Genomic DNA, 14,623 nt, shown 5'->3' with positions numbered 1-14,623 from the left:
GAGATAGGCAGAGGTGATGCTTCTTCTTGGGCTTTTCATGTTACTCACTGTTTTAATCAGCTGTTTGTCACCAGATACCGTCTCTCACACCTGAAATCGTGCATTTCTAAATCCCTTCCTGTCAAGTCAATGCAGCAGCCTTGTTGGATCTATGCTAGGGATCTCTGATAAAGCAGCGGCTGTTCCCCTCTCAGTCCACGGGTTATATGGCACTTGACTCAAAACCAAGCAATCTGGATAAATAAAGTGCTTTTTTGTCCGGCAGATCAATGAAGTCAGTGGGGCCCTTTTCCTATTTTAGACTGACAAACGTATTTGTTGCCATAGCAAAGTTCCCAGGGAAACGGATCAGTCTGTTGAAACCATCGGCTGGTTGAAACCCAAAGACGGACGGACAAAAAGAGAAGTAGCTGTAAATTGAGTTTAAACAATCCGCTTCATTGTCTGCTCAGCTGCATGTGCTTTTCCAGGTCAAATAGTTTTATTATACATATAATGATTTACTGGCACACAAGAGCCGTGCTGTCTCTTCTTCTAATGGTGTCCTTGGTTGAAAGCTTTATTTCAAAGAGAGAGTGAGGCTGACCGCTTAAGATGCAACAGAGTAAAATCAATTAAAAGAACTGTTGTGTGTCCCTGGGGAAAGACAACAAGATGAGTATAGCAGAGTGGCTGTGTGTCCTTATTCTAACGTCCAGGTTATGTGAGAACAGATATCCCTACAAAACATCTTGATGTGCAGCAGTGGCTGTGCTGCTGGTTAAACCCACCTGTAGGATTCCTCTGCCTCTGATATGTAACCAGTGTGTCTCTTGCAGTTGGTTGTACTGGGAAACACGCACACGCACACCGATCTCATTGGTCAGCTGCAGCTCTGTGTCGTCTATAAAACGCTCAGCTCCGGAGCTGAGACCGTCTGAGGGCGCAGAGCAGCGCCGTGGAGCGCACAGTCTAACCTGTGGAGAAAACACCTGTTACTGACGGAGAAAGTGGACAAAGACGACTGTGTCTCTCGGTGAGTAAATTATTTATACATTTTTGCAGACAGGAGCAGCGTGTTACCGCCAGACTACACGGAGACACAGGGTTAGAGGTTTTGGAAAAAAAACGGACTCGTGCGCAATTGGAGGAAGCCTTGAAGCACCTGTTGAATTAAATATTTTCGTTTGTAACTTTTATTGGATATTTTTCTTCATTCTTTTTGGTTAAAACGTATAAGTACATAACATGTAAAGAAGGAAAGATAATCTGCTGTCAAATCATTCATTTTAGCAGCATTAATGTAATTCAATTAGGCAAAATTCTCTATAGTACTATTTTCTTTCTGACCTTTTTTTCCTCTCTCTCGCCTTATATATTTTAGTGAAACAGAAAGCCAGAATTAAATCAGAATTGTCTGCGTTTTAACAATAAAATGCGCACAAACGAGGAGGGAGCACAAATAGTTCATGTTATTACAATACTGATGAATAACAAAATAAAGATTGTGACGTTAAATTTGGTACTTTAAAAATATCGAGATTGAAAAAAAGTACCATCTTTGTTGTTGTTAATCAATTCCTAGAATGACACTTTACTCCACCAATGAAGCCACTCTGCTGTCTAAAAAAAAATCATGACCGTTTCATCTTTTGTAAATATTGTAGTTGAATTCTGGTTGATTCTTGTGTTCAAAGACTTCACATCCCTGCTTGTTGAGACGTGTTGGCTGTTAGTTCCACTTCCCTAAAATGTAATAAGTAGAGTAAATTCAGTTCTTCAAACTAATTATTTTAGAAGTTAAAGTATCTTTGAGAGAGCATCTGTTGTCAAGAGCTCCAAAAGTTAAGTAGCTGCAATATTTCCTGTTTATTCAGTGTGAATGTTGTTTCACTATAGTCTGCGTCATCAGAGCTAAAACACCTAGTTATTATTATCTCTCCGCTCCCCGTGGAGTTTCCATCCTTTGATCATTTACATCTCCCACCTGTGTGTTATTAATTGCAGACACTTGACTGCACCTACTCCACACGCCCACGAATCCGGTCTGGTGGGACCATGTGGGTTCTGGATAAGATCCGCGGAACGGTGGAGACCGGCGTGCTGCGTCACGGGGAGAACGGAGACAAGAAAGGCGTCACCTACAGCAACGTCCTCACCCCCGACAAGATCCCAGACTTTTTCATTCCCCCAAAGCTGGTCAGCACCCCTCCAGAACCTGAGATTCCTAATGTGACGCTCAAAGAAGGACTGCAACCCTCAACTTCAGAGCTAACTATCACCAGTGGGAAGAAGATCAGCAGCCCGAGAAGTCCACGCCTGGTGGCGAAGCTTGCAGGGGACACCAAGAACCTGCTGAGAGCAGCAAACCGACACATCATACAGATAGAGAGTGCTGATGATGTTGGAGACACCAATGCAGACCCCCAGTCGCAGACAGCAATGTCCCTGCCTTATGTGCCTAAGACTCAAACACCTTATGGCTTTGCAACCTTGAAGGAAAGCCCCCACACTCGACGTAAAGAGTCACTTTTCCACTGCGAGCTTACCAGTCCTATCACCTCCCCAAACACCCAGAGGAAGACCCAGGGGAGAGGCAGCGAAGGGGGAAACCACCTGAATCCAGCTGACTTCAACACCTCTCACATGAATCCGTACCGGTACTTCAGCGGAGGGGAAAGTGACACGTGCTCCTCAGCCGAGTCCTCTCCCTTCAGCTCTCCCCTGCTCTCCCGCTCCGCCTCCCTGCTCAAGATCTTCACCCACGAGACGCAGGCCAAAGTCGTAAAAGCCAAGCGGACGTTCGCCCGCCACAGCTCTTTGTCCACCGACGAGTGCAGCTCGGCCGAGCCCAGCCCCAACATCCAGCGACGGCTCCACGTCCCCTCCTTCCACGGTGCCGGAACGTCGGACCACGGGCTCCATCGGGAGCATACCATCAACCTGCACAAAGGCGGGACGTTGAGGATCAGCGCCAACTACGACTCCAGCACCTCCCGCCTGCTCATCCGTGTCCTGGTGGCGGAGAGTCTTTACGAAAAGCACTTTGACATCAAGAGCATCAACTGCTGTGTGTCCGTCTACCTGAACCCGGGAAAGCTGCAGAAGCAAAGAAGCAACATCATCAAAAACAGCCGCAACCCGGTCTTCAATGAGGACTTCTTCTTTGACTCGATAAGCTTGGTTCAAGTGAAGAACCTGCTGATGAAGTTCAAGGTGGTGAACAAAGGCACCAGCCTCAAGAGGGACACCCTGCTGGGGGAGCGGGAGGTGCCTCTTACAAAGCTGCTCTCAGGGGTGCCACAGGACCCGGGGGTCAAAGGAGGCAAAAAAGGACACTGATTGAAAGTTAAATTAGAAGTTTGTACTGGTTTCTATTCAAACTGCTCTTTTATTCCAATGGACATTACAATGAAGGGAGAAGGTAGTGAAATACAAGGAAAGAGGGGCTTTCTTCTGAGATCTGAAAAGACCGCCACGCTCAGAAAATGAAGCTCTTGATGTTCGTGGATGGATGATTTGTGGTGGTCGAAGCCGGCCTGGTTTCTTCCCCCCAATAATGAATGCTCATTAAACCAAGCCGGGCTCGACAGCAACAGATTCATGATGACAGATGAAAGGGTTTCTTTTCCTGGACATATCTCCCGGCCAACTTCCTCAGCCAAGTCTGGTTCAAAGGTTGGACGACACCTGTACATCAGCCCTCATCGCCGTCTCTGCCTGCACTGTGTTTGTCATGTGTGGCATGGTTTTATTATTGTAATGTGACATAAATCCACAGCAGCGCAGGATGTGATTCTGCATTAGCTACACCTTGTGTTCCGCACAAAGATGCTTTTGTGAATCAGAGCTTTGAAGTGGCACTACATCCTGATGTGCAAATGACCCTTTGATCCCAGTTGCCATGGCCCACCTCCTACTGGGGAGGGCGAGGGACAAACAGAGCAGCCACAATAGTCACATTTACATGCACATAAAAATTTGAATCAAAATGCAAAGTCCTATGATTGCCATAATCTGATTATGTCAGTCTAATTACATTCTTATTAACCGTAGATACATGTGCTGCAAAAATCTCTAATTTGTGTAGTTTAATTCAATTAATGTAACTTTAAAGTAAAAGGTGCCCTGTGGAGTTTTCTAGTAAATTATGTTTACGCACAGTGTTTTTTACTAAAATGCATCGTGTCAATCTTTGAGGTCTAACAAACGTGTTGAATGCATTTCCTTCCCCATAAAACAACTTTTTAAATATTTAAAATGCTGCACTGTTTACATCCCTGTTCACTTGGTTGATTGAAGTTTGTCTGTCAATCAGCAGAATAGTATTAAACCAACAGCATTGTGCACGACACAAATAAAATGAGCACCCACTCTCACAATTACTACTCCCCAACGCTTCTAACGGTAAAACACTCCACAGGGTACCTTTGAAGTGAATTTTTCTTTAAACAATTAAAAAAATCTGTGCAGTAACGATGTTTGAACCTGTTTTTAATGCAAATCAATTTGTTTCAAGTAAAGTAAAAGTAAGAGATTGCTTCTTGCAACGGTTCCTATGGTATCTTACGAAAATTTATTTTTCGTGTGCTCTCCTATGAATGTCCAGCAACACAAGCAATCGGGGAATGTACAGTGGAGAACCTGTTTCGGCAACTTGGTTAGGTTTAGGAAAAGATTGTGGTTTGGGTTAAATTCAGTAGGTCTGTTATTTAACTCGCCTATCAAGTTCACGTCAAGTTTGTAAATTACGTGACAGAAGTAAGTTGAAATAAGTTAACATTGACTTTTGGTTTTACATGGGACATGAACCAATATTTGTTTGACCCATCCATACCGCCCGACCTCCTCGCTGTGTGTGCCTTGTTTGTCTTGACCACGCGGTCACTCACAATTACTTGACTTATATGTGAATTATAGTGCATTACTTTTTGTCGGTATAAGTATGAACATTGAATGAGAACGGAAGTTGATTTCAAATGGAAACAGGTTGAAGTATTCTTACTGCACATATTTTTTGTAAAAATTTGGTTCAATTATAGACAGAAATCTCTAATGCATTGTGGGGATTTTAATGTCTTTAATAACCACCAGTTTAGTCTTTAACTACATGAAACCCAACACGGGGATAAATGAGAAAATTCCTTCATATAATTATATGATATATAATTGATTTCTGTTAGGTTGATGAAATCTCTTGAACTTTTTGGACGACCTGTGTGGACGTTCCAGCTGCAGCCCGTCACGCATGGCTCATCCAGTGTGGGCACCTTGATTAAATCTTGTGCAACTAGGCAACAAGCTCTCGCCACATCTTCACTCTGCGTTCACATCGGACGGCGATACCTCCGTGTTGTTCTGCACAGATTCTCAACAACCAAGACGATTAGCTTAGGAGTGTTTAGTCAGTCAAACAGCCTTTCAGCTTCAGACGAATCTGTCTCTCCAAAAGGGTGATATAAAAGTCACACTTTTTACTGTGTAATCAAGTTCAACGTGTTCGTCATGTAAACAGAAGTTAACAATCGTCATTTATGCAAGAAGGCTGCTGCCTTAGTCACAGTATTGACAGTGGACAAATACAGTACTTGTGTGCATGTAAATGTATTTAATGTCTCACATGAGAAGAACAGTCACAATGACGATTACCAGTTGCATGGCACAAATATGTCACTGACATACTTGTGTTTGCATGACATGCTCAAAGTTTCATGAAACCCTAAAGCCTTACTGTGTATGTGTGTGTGTGTGTGTGTGTGTGTGTGTGTGTGTGTGTGTGTGTGTGTGTGTGTGTGTGTGTGTGTGTGTGTGTGTGTGTGTGTTTGAGAGTGTGTTTTGATCAGCATGACATTTTGCCCAAAGTTTAAAGTTAATTTTCTATGTACAACATGTGGTATTTTGTAAAATGCGTTTGAATGGTTTTGAAAGGTGTGTTGAATTTGTACCGTACATAACTACATATTTATGTACTAGTTTCTACAATTGTTAGAGAAATGCCAATTATGCACTAGCGAGTAGAAAATGCTCATGAAAGGCATTTTAATTACGTCTGTTTACATCTCTAATGAAGCCCTGGAGGATGAGGCAGAAATGTCAAAAAGGAAATAAGGAAAACAATATCATGTGTTTTGACAGCTTGCAGCTTCTCTCCTCTTTCGGCTGAGTTGAGCAACTGAAGACAGAAAAGAAGTCAGAGACATCACAGTGATGCAAATTACTGAGGTGTCTTACACACAGCCAAAAGCTTCAATTTAATTCTGAGAGCATTACTCTCACCTGGTGTTTGTAGCTCACTTGTAGCACTGTTCTTGATATGCTCTCTCTCTATATATATTATATGCAGTGACACTGCTGGTTGGCTTTGTTGTGAAAATCAGTGATCTGTTGTTATCCCTGTTGAGAACATGCAGTGCCTGCTCGTAGGGTTATTGTATTTTCTACTTGAACTTCCCAAATGGTATTCAGCCCTGTTGTTACCAAACTCTTTCTAAGGTTTCTTCTAGCATGACTATCATACTTCAGTAGCGTCAGTAATGAATTTCAGTGGATTCCTATTGTGCAGTGGTGGGTCGCCTTGTGCTCTGATTTTGTGCCGACACAAATGTTTAGAATGATACACCTGAAATATGGGTGATGTCTTCTACAAACTGCCCAACTGAGACCTTTTTTTTCGTAACTAATTGTTTTGACTGTTTTATCATGTGGCTTATAATGGAAATGCAGTGAGAAATGAATACAATAAACATTTATCTGGCCAGGCCTTATCACAGATTCATATTCTGCAAATGGTGAAAAGTTGGGCCACATGTCTGAATAGAAGTAGCTTATCAATAAACATATGGAGACTTGAGAGAAGGTAACATCTATAACACTTTTGAGCGTTTTACAAAAGTTTCTCTCTCTGCCACATCAGCAATGTATTGGATAAGAAGTCTGTTTTGGACTCAGAGTCATGTTTCACTTCCTGTTTCTGAATTTTTTCAAGGCAAGGCAAGTTTATTTGTATAGCACATTTCAACAACAAGGTAATTCAAAGTGCTTCACATAAAACCATTTAAAGCATCAAATCAAAGGCAAAAGAAAATGAGATTTAAAAACAATTAAGAACATTCATTGAAACATTGAAATAAAATGCAGTAGTAAAATGCAGAAATGCAGGAAATTGATTAATATCCTTGAATCTGGTTCAAGTAAAGGCAGCAGCAAACAGAAAAGTCTTCAATCTTGATGTAAAGGAGCTGAGGGTCTCAGCAGACCTACAGCAACCGAAGACAAAGATTTAGGCTTTACATTTTACATTTCACAACATAGCAGCAAAAATCTGAATCTGAATGACGTGTATTGTCAGGAAGGTTTTCACTGACAAGGAATTAGCCTTGGTGTATTGGTGCACACAATAAACATAATAAGAGGATATACAAACAATTACAGGCAAAGTGCTGCAAAGTCTGGAGTATAGAATAGAAAAATTGCAAAGAAAATGTGAAAAAGATAGGGTACTATAAAAACCACTATAACAATTATAAAGGCCTACATTATTACAAAAAAATGTCAGTTTTTTAATAATGAACAGGACATTTATTTAATATATTTGTGCACTTTTTATTGCTTTTGTGGTATTTTGAGCTGAGTGGGAGTCTTACCACATACCTTTCAGAAATATATTGGAAAATGATAAGAGGTGATAAGTCCTGATAAGCCAATTTTATTCTAAATAAACACAGTTCATTTTTGACGTAATCACCAAATATTTTTTGTTTTTGTGAAATGAAATGTCTAACTAGTCAATAGCTTTGTTAGCAAGTGAATGGTCTCAAAATGTCTCGATGGATAAAAAATGAGGAGGTAATGCTTATCACAAGTGAGGAAATAAATAGGTGTTGCAAGTGGAAGCCACACTTTATTTATATAAAAATGTTCATCCTCTGTACAGTGGACATTTAACTTCTACTGTTATCCGTTTAAGCTAGATAGGTTCAGACTCCTGCTACCATTAGCATGTTAGCTTGTTATGTTAGCCTCAATCTCAAAGTGTAGCTGAGGCCAACATTAATTTGGTTGTTTGTTTTCTCAGAATAGTTACAACACACTCTTGCACTTTCTTGCCAGGAGTTAGATAAGAAGATGGATACCACTCTCATATCCCTGGGCTAAATACTGAGCTAGAGCCACGAGGCAATTAGCATTAGCTTAGCATAAATATGGAAAGAGGGCGATAGCTTTATGGTTTTATGGGGGTTATGGTCTGTAACTAGTAGAGACCTGCAGCCCAGTGACAAACTATTATTTTAAAGATGTTCAGAAATGGCAACAGAAGCCTTAGACAAGTGGAAATTTGACCTGTTGGTGGCCCTCGATAAAATGTCAGCTGACCACCAAAGCAATCAGGATACTCCCTCTAAGGACCATGAATACCAAATGTTATGGCAATTTCTTAAACACTTTGTCAAGATCTGGACCAAAGTGTTGAGTCAACACACAAACAATCACCCATCCCCAGAGTCACTTTGATCTTGTGGTTTTAAATGTTGACCTTTGTTTGATCCACAGAAGAACACCAGAGTTAACTTTCCCATTATCCAGCCTGCTGGTGGAAATCAGCCCTTGTATCCCTGCGCTCAATAGCTGTTAAATTAAATAAGAGGTGGAGAGGCTTGACTGATAACATGTAAAATGAGAATTGAGTAAAGTGTCAGTGTGTGTGCGAGAGACTGAGAGGGGTCTGTTGGATGTTGTATTTTATTGACCGTCACATTTAACCCCCTAAGATTTTAAAGATATATACTGTATATATATATATGCTGACGTGTCTCTAAAGTCTTCCTGTCTTGGTAGGTTCTCTCTGAAAATTGAAACTGAAAAGTGCCCGTCCGTTACTTGACACTGAAATCTTTTCTCCAGACTTATGTAAACAATGGATGTTGGTTTCCATGTGCTGTAGCTGTTCTTGTTGTGTCTGGCCTGTGCAGGTAGATACTTTTTTACTGTGATGCTACAACTACTGACAGCTGCTCTCTGGTTATTTACTGTATCGATGGATGTGAAATACTTTAATTAAAGGAAATGTTCCACAGCATCCCTGCTTATGTCGTTACTGATTTACACTTCATCAGTATATATAATAAATGTGTGTCTACATTTGGTCATATTTTCTTTTTCCAGATAAACCGAAGGATTAAATGTTCTTCATGTGCTGCAGAAATTCTCCTACTTCTTATGTTACATAAACAATTTCAAACTCATTGGACTATTTGAAAAATAAATTCCCACAAAAACAATAGAAGTTTGACTATTCTGAGATGTAAATCAACGTCACCTCAATTTGTGATAAAAATGCTTGGAGCAGAATATTTTCCAGTTGAACAAAACACTTTTGTAACAGAAAATACAAGATAACATGATAATGAATTTAACTAGAAAAAAATTATCATAAATAAAACAATAATATTAAACGTGTAAAAAGAAAACTGATAGTCAAATAAACATAAAAAAAGTGCTGCATTGTTGGGGTCTGAGGGAGATTTTTTTATAGCTAAACTAAAAAACAACATACAGTTGTATATTTTTCTTTCCGCATTGCAGAAACAAACACAAACAATCATAACGAGGAAAAAAGACACACTACATTACATTACATTACATTACAGTCATTTAGCAGACGCTTTTATCCAAAGCGACTTACAATATGTGTATTCAACATAGGTATTCAAGAAAACTACTAGTCACCAGAAGTCATAAGTACATCTCTTTTTTTAGACAAACATCTAAGAGCATGAAGCAGAGCATAACTCAGAGCCAAAGTACAGTGCAGAAACAAACAAAAACAGTAAGTGCAAAAAAAAAGTAATACGAATACAATAAGTGCAACAAGCTAGTATGAATACAATAAGTGCTAAGTGGATGGCTCAGGGTAGCACTTCCTGAAGAGGTGAGTTTTCAGCCTGATGAAAGATGGGCAGCGACTCTGCTGTCCTGACATCAGTGGGAAGTTCATTCCACCACTGTGGGGCCAGGACAGAAAACAGCCGTGACCGGGTCGATCGGCCGCAGGGACCTCTGAGCGACGGGGCAACCAATCGCCCCGAGGCAGCAGAGCGAAGTGGTCGGGCGGGGGTGTAAGGCTTGACCGTGGCCTGGAGATAGGAAGGAGCTGTTCCATTCACTGCCCTGTAGGCTAGCACCAGAGTCTTAAACTGGATGCGAGTTCTTACAGGTAGCCAGTGTAGAGAACGGAGAAAGGAAAGGAAGTTGTGTGGGAGAACTTGGGGCGATTGAACAGCAGGCGAGCTGCAGCGTTCTGGACAAGCTCCAGAGGTCAGATGGCCGACGCCGGGGCTCCAGCAAGTAGAGAGTTGCAGTAGTCCAGGCGGGAGATGACAAGAGCCTACCACTAGACACTACCAGTAACATGCAATACAACGATTAAAAGAAAGAAAGAAAGGTGAAAAGAAAATAATAATAAGAAAAAAATAGGCTGTCTTGTGAATTTATGTGATTTTATTTAACTTATAAAAGATGATGTTGCAAATGGTACTGGACACTTTTATCAGCTTATTCAATCGCTCTCCAATTGGGATTCCATACCAAGACCAAAGTCTAAAACAGATTCAATGAATTATCTAAAAGATAGTGGTTTTGATATAAAAATATTGTCGATATTAAGAAAAACAGTCTCTGATTATTTGTTTTTGTTTTGCATCTGTATTTGTTGGTTCATAAATATTCTCATCAATAATTGTTTATAGTTGTACCTGTGAAAAATGTGGGCAGATCGGCCTCTCGGTGTTCTAACGGAAGTAACTATACAGATATTTTATCTGCACACCATGAATAAGAGAGAAAATTGTGACTGAGAGGATGAAAACATCCCTGTGCTCCTCAAGGCTTTCCTCTGACACCAACATTTTCCTTCAGCATAGAGTCACCTTATCTCTGGCTTCTCTGTCTCTGTCCTTTCTGTCTTTCTAATTAATTGATTCCTCACAGTAATGTGACACGCTCTCCCTCAGTCTAACCCCAAATCTTGTTAATGACGTCTTCCCACTAAGAATTCCATATCCAACAGAGTTTTCAGGCCTCCTGTCCTTCTCAATAGCTGTCCCTCTTCTTACCATTAACAGCAAACCCAAACAGAGATATTAGACATCTCTTCTCTTCCATGCTGTCTTTAATTAGCAAGGTAAAAGTACTGCACCACCATTAGCCTAAGGGAGGAGTCAGTCTTGAGATGCCTGTTTGGAGAGGAAGTGCGTGGGAGGCGGGTGGAGACAGGAGGCAGGAGCTGTTTCACACCAGCAGGGAAACATCTGTAATAACTGCTGCCAATGTCACTTTTCAGAATCAGAATCTAGAGAGGGCAACACTTTCTATTCTTGTGCATGCTTATTTGTCCCTGCTAACAAAAAAAAACCTGAATTTACCATTTCATACAAACAATAGCTCAAATAAAGTCTATAATGTGAAAGTGGTTGCTTATTAATGACCAAACTGAATTTTCACCCAGAACTGCTATACTTTTATGTCTTTCGGTGCATTGTTTCGATTTTAAAGCCCACAATTTAGAAGTTTTTGGTTCACTCTCACTGCTCTTATCAACATTGTTTCAGAATAACATCTCTGATAAACTCACACTACACTAACTGCCAGGCACTAATTGACAGGCAGACAAAATTATCAACTAGCTGGTGAACTTTGTGGAGCATTAAGCAGCTAAAGGGCCAGATATTTTTCTCTGGAGTTGGTGGAGACCAAAACAGAGCTATAAGGAGAATGAATTGCAAATTTGTCATTTGGCCGCAAACACGACGAGAAATAAATACAGTGTTTAAAGCGTGTTCCACTTCCACCAAGCATTAGTCTACAGAGTCTACAGCCGCCCTAGGGACTCTATGAGGCTATCCTTAAAGTTTAACAGTGCTTTGAGCTAAATCAGAAGACAAAGCTGACATTAATATCTACCATATTCACCATCTTAGCTTAGCGTGTTAGCATGCTAGTATTGACTAATTGGCAATAACCACAAAGTACAGTAGAGACTGATGAGAATGTCTTTGGTTTTGCAGGTATTTGGTAATAAATCAAAGTATAGCACTTTGAAACATTATTATTAGGCCTGAGAGTGCGTAACTCAACAGTCTTTTTCATGGCAAACTGCCCAGGAGTTGTTGAGAGATTTTATTTAAAACAAAAAATATCAAACTCATGGTGGTGCTAGAGGAATATTCAGGGTATCACCAAAGTCAGCAGGATTCATCCATAGAAATAAAAGTTATTGTCATGTTGGGACAATGATATTAATTGACATTCATTGGCCAGAAATGTTTGAAATAACGCAAAAAGTTGAGAAAGTAATTTTTTTTAAATATGCAATTATAAATATGACATTGTATTGTGTAAACATTATAACCTTGATGTGAGAAGAGATAAAACAACTTCTACAACTAGCTAGCTACTCTCGAAGAGCGTCACAGTTGTGACTGTTCTGGATTATAACTACAAAATGTTGTCAAGTTCAGCTGGGAGAGACTTGAGTACTAACTGGTAAGGCAGATTATTTATTATTTTGAGATGTTACATGCTTTTAGTTAACTGCCACCGAAACGGTTTGCAGAAATTATACTGTGTTTAATGAGCCACCTTGCCATATTGTTCACTTGCAAAGTCAGTTAACGTTGGTTATCTTTTTTTTACCAATGAGAAAGCATTTCTAAAGCAAATATTTAGTGTTAAGTTAGACTTTGTCTTTAAAGAAGAAAAAAGCTAAAATATAGCCTCAGTCTCGGGTCAGGTTCGGGTGTGGACATGGGCCGGGTTTAGCATGACTAAAAATGATTTATTACAGCATTAAATTTTAGTTTAACAGCTTTGAAACGGCCCTTTTTGTTAAAGTCAACAGGTCTCATCCTGTGAGACAGATGAGTGCTGGACACCCTTCACCCTGACCTCACCGTTGAACACATTAAGCTTTTGAATTTCTAGTAGTCAAATGAGGTGAATTTTTTTTTGTGTCCTCATCCACCACCGCCACATCTCATTCGACAATTGAGTTACCTCAAACAACTTTGCCTGCTATGACCGAACATTTCCACTGTTTATTATTCAGGACTCCCGCACAAGCAACAGACTCATGCAGATCCTCTACGCCGCTCTTCATCCCTCCTCCTCGTCCCCAATTCATCACACACACACAAAAACACTATTAGGTTTCCTGTGCCAGCTGCACACAAGATGACGCCCCTGCCCACACCCGCTCACTGTAGCCGCAAAAAAAATGTTTTCCAATATCCTTCATCTGCCATTGTTCATCTCCCTCCTCTGCCGGATGTCTCTTGCAGCTTGTAAATTGATTTATAATGCTGTCTCCTCCTGAGTATGGTGGAGGATTGGGGGGGGGCAGTAGAAGCTGGGGGTCTGGTAGAATGGGTGCAGGTTCTGGGTGTGACACGGCTGCAGCAAAGAAAACCCATATACTCTGTAGGGCAAATTTGATTGGGGCAATTTCCATCGCTGGCTTCCTTGACTTGAGGGAGGAAAGGTTTGGGGCTGTTATTGGCTTTGGGATCACTATGGCAACCACAGAGCAGAGTGGTTTGCTGAGTGAAGGAATGAGATGAGTGTGTGTGTGTGTGTGTGTGTGTGTGTGTGTGTGTGCGCGTGTGTGTGTTGTGTTGTTGAGTATCACTGTTTAAATGGCAATCCAGTGTAATTGCAGCACACTGTGTATTTCCTTTCAGAGTTAACCCTCGAATAAAAAATGAAATATGGTTTGATCTTAAATTGGTAGCCCTCAAAATCAATGTTTGCGTCCAGTCACACACTGAATGTTTGTTTTTTTCACTTTATTTTTGCCTGCTGTCAAAGGCACTCTACAGATGTTTTCCTAGAAACTATAAACACCTAGAATCACACTAATGCAGTGCTGTTACATTGTAAAAGAGCTCCACCGTAGCAGTCATATGAGCAGTTCTACAGACCTGTTACACTGTGGTTGTTTTCACTTTCACACTCACTAAGAACACTAATAGAGGCTGCTTTTCACAGCATATTATTATATCTGAGAGAATGGCATTGTAAATTAGAGGAATTAGAATATTTTTTGATTCTGCATCGATGCATCAGTGAGGGAACATAATCAGCGTTGGTTTCATTTCAGCTCAGTGTGGGTCTTCACTGTGTTTTGCAGTCATTTATTGCCTGCCGTTGTTATTCTACGCGATGTAAAATGCATTCAGTGTCCTGTTAGAGCTTCTATGTGAAAACCTTTTTGGAGATTACAACACTGTTGAAATACAGAATGATTTATGTTTTGTTTTTGTAATGTTTATTTACTGAGGCGGCTCACACAGAGACTGGTATTGAAAAGATGCATATTGTTTTTTGGACTGTTGTAGTCTGATTTTAGACTTTCTAAAGAAAAAGGGAGATAAGATTTATCTGACCTCGTGTATTAATTGATAAAAATGTCACCATAGTAGTATAGAAAAATGAGGAGGCGATACATTTAGAAGCATGGAGATGCATTGAGAATCGTTGACAGGTGAATGGAAGCAAACTTATTGTTAATACTGTTGCATCAGTGTATAACCAGAATTTTATTGTTGTAGTTAGTTGAGGTGGAGAAAGTTTTAACTCCTACTACCCCCTC

At 40.5% G+C, this 14,623-nt stretch overlaps 1 protein-coding gene across 1 annotated transcript; it reads left to right on the top strand.

Moving 5' to 3' along the window:
• The first annotated feature begins 926 nt into the window (after positions 1-926).
• On the top strand, positions 927-9,045 carry LOC137870220 (C2 calcium-dependent domain-containing protein 4C). Its single transcript, XM_068707255.1, has 2 exons — positions 927-1,015; positions 1,987-9,045. The coding sequence occupies exon 2, from the start codon at positions 2,038-2,040 to the stop codon at positions 3,319-3,321; it is 1,284 nt and encodes a 427-aa protein (XP_068563356.1). The 5' UTR covers positions 927-1,015; positions 1,987-2,037; the 3' UTR covers positions 3,322-9,045.
• Positions 9,046-14,623: the final 5,578 nt, after the last annotated feature.

This window comes from Cebidichthys violaceus, unplaced genomic scaffold (assembly GCF_023349555.1).
Source record: "Cebidichthys violaceus isolate CVI_PGR_0920_01 unplaced genomic scaffold, fCebVio1.0.p SCAF_13, whole genome shotgun sequence".
NCBI classification, from domain to species: Eukaryota; Metazoa; Chordata; class Actinopteri; order Perciformes; family Stichaeidae; genus Cebidichthys; species Cebidichthys violaceus.
This window is presented reverse-complemented; position numbering and strand designations above follow the sequence as displayed.

What these genes read in the sequence shown, in the direction of transcription:
- LOC137870220 (XM_068707255.1), top strand. Translation starts at nt 2,038, where the DNA reads ATGTGGGTTCTGGATAAGATCCGCGGAACGGTGGAGACCGGCGTGCTG.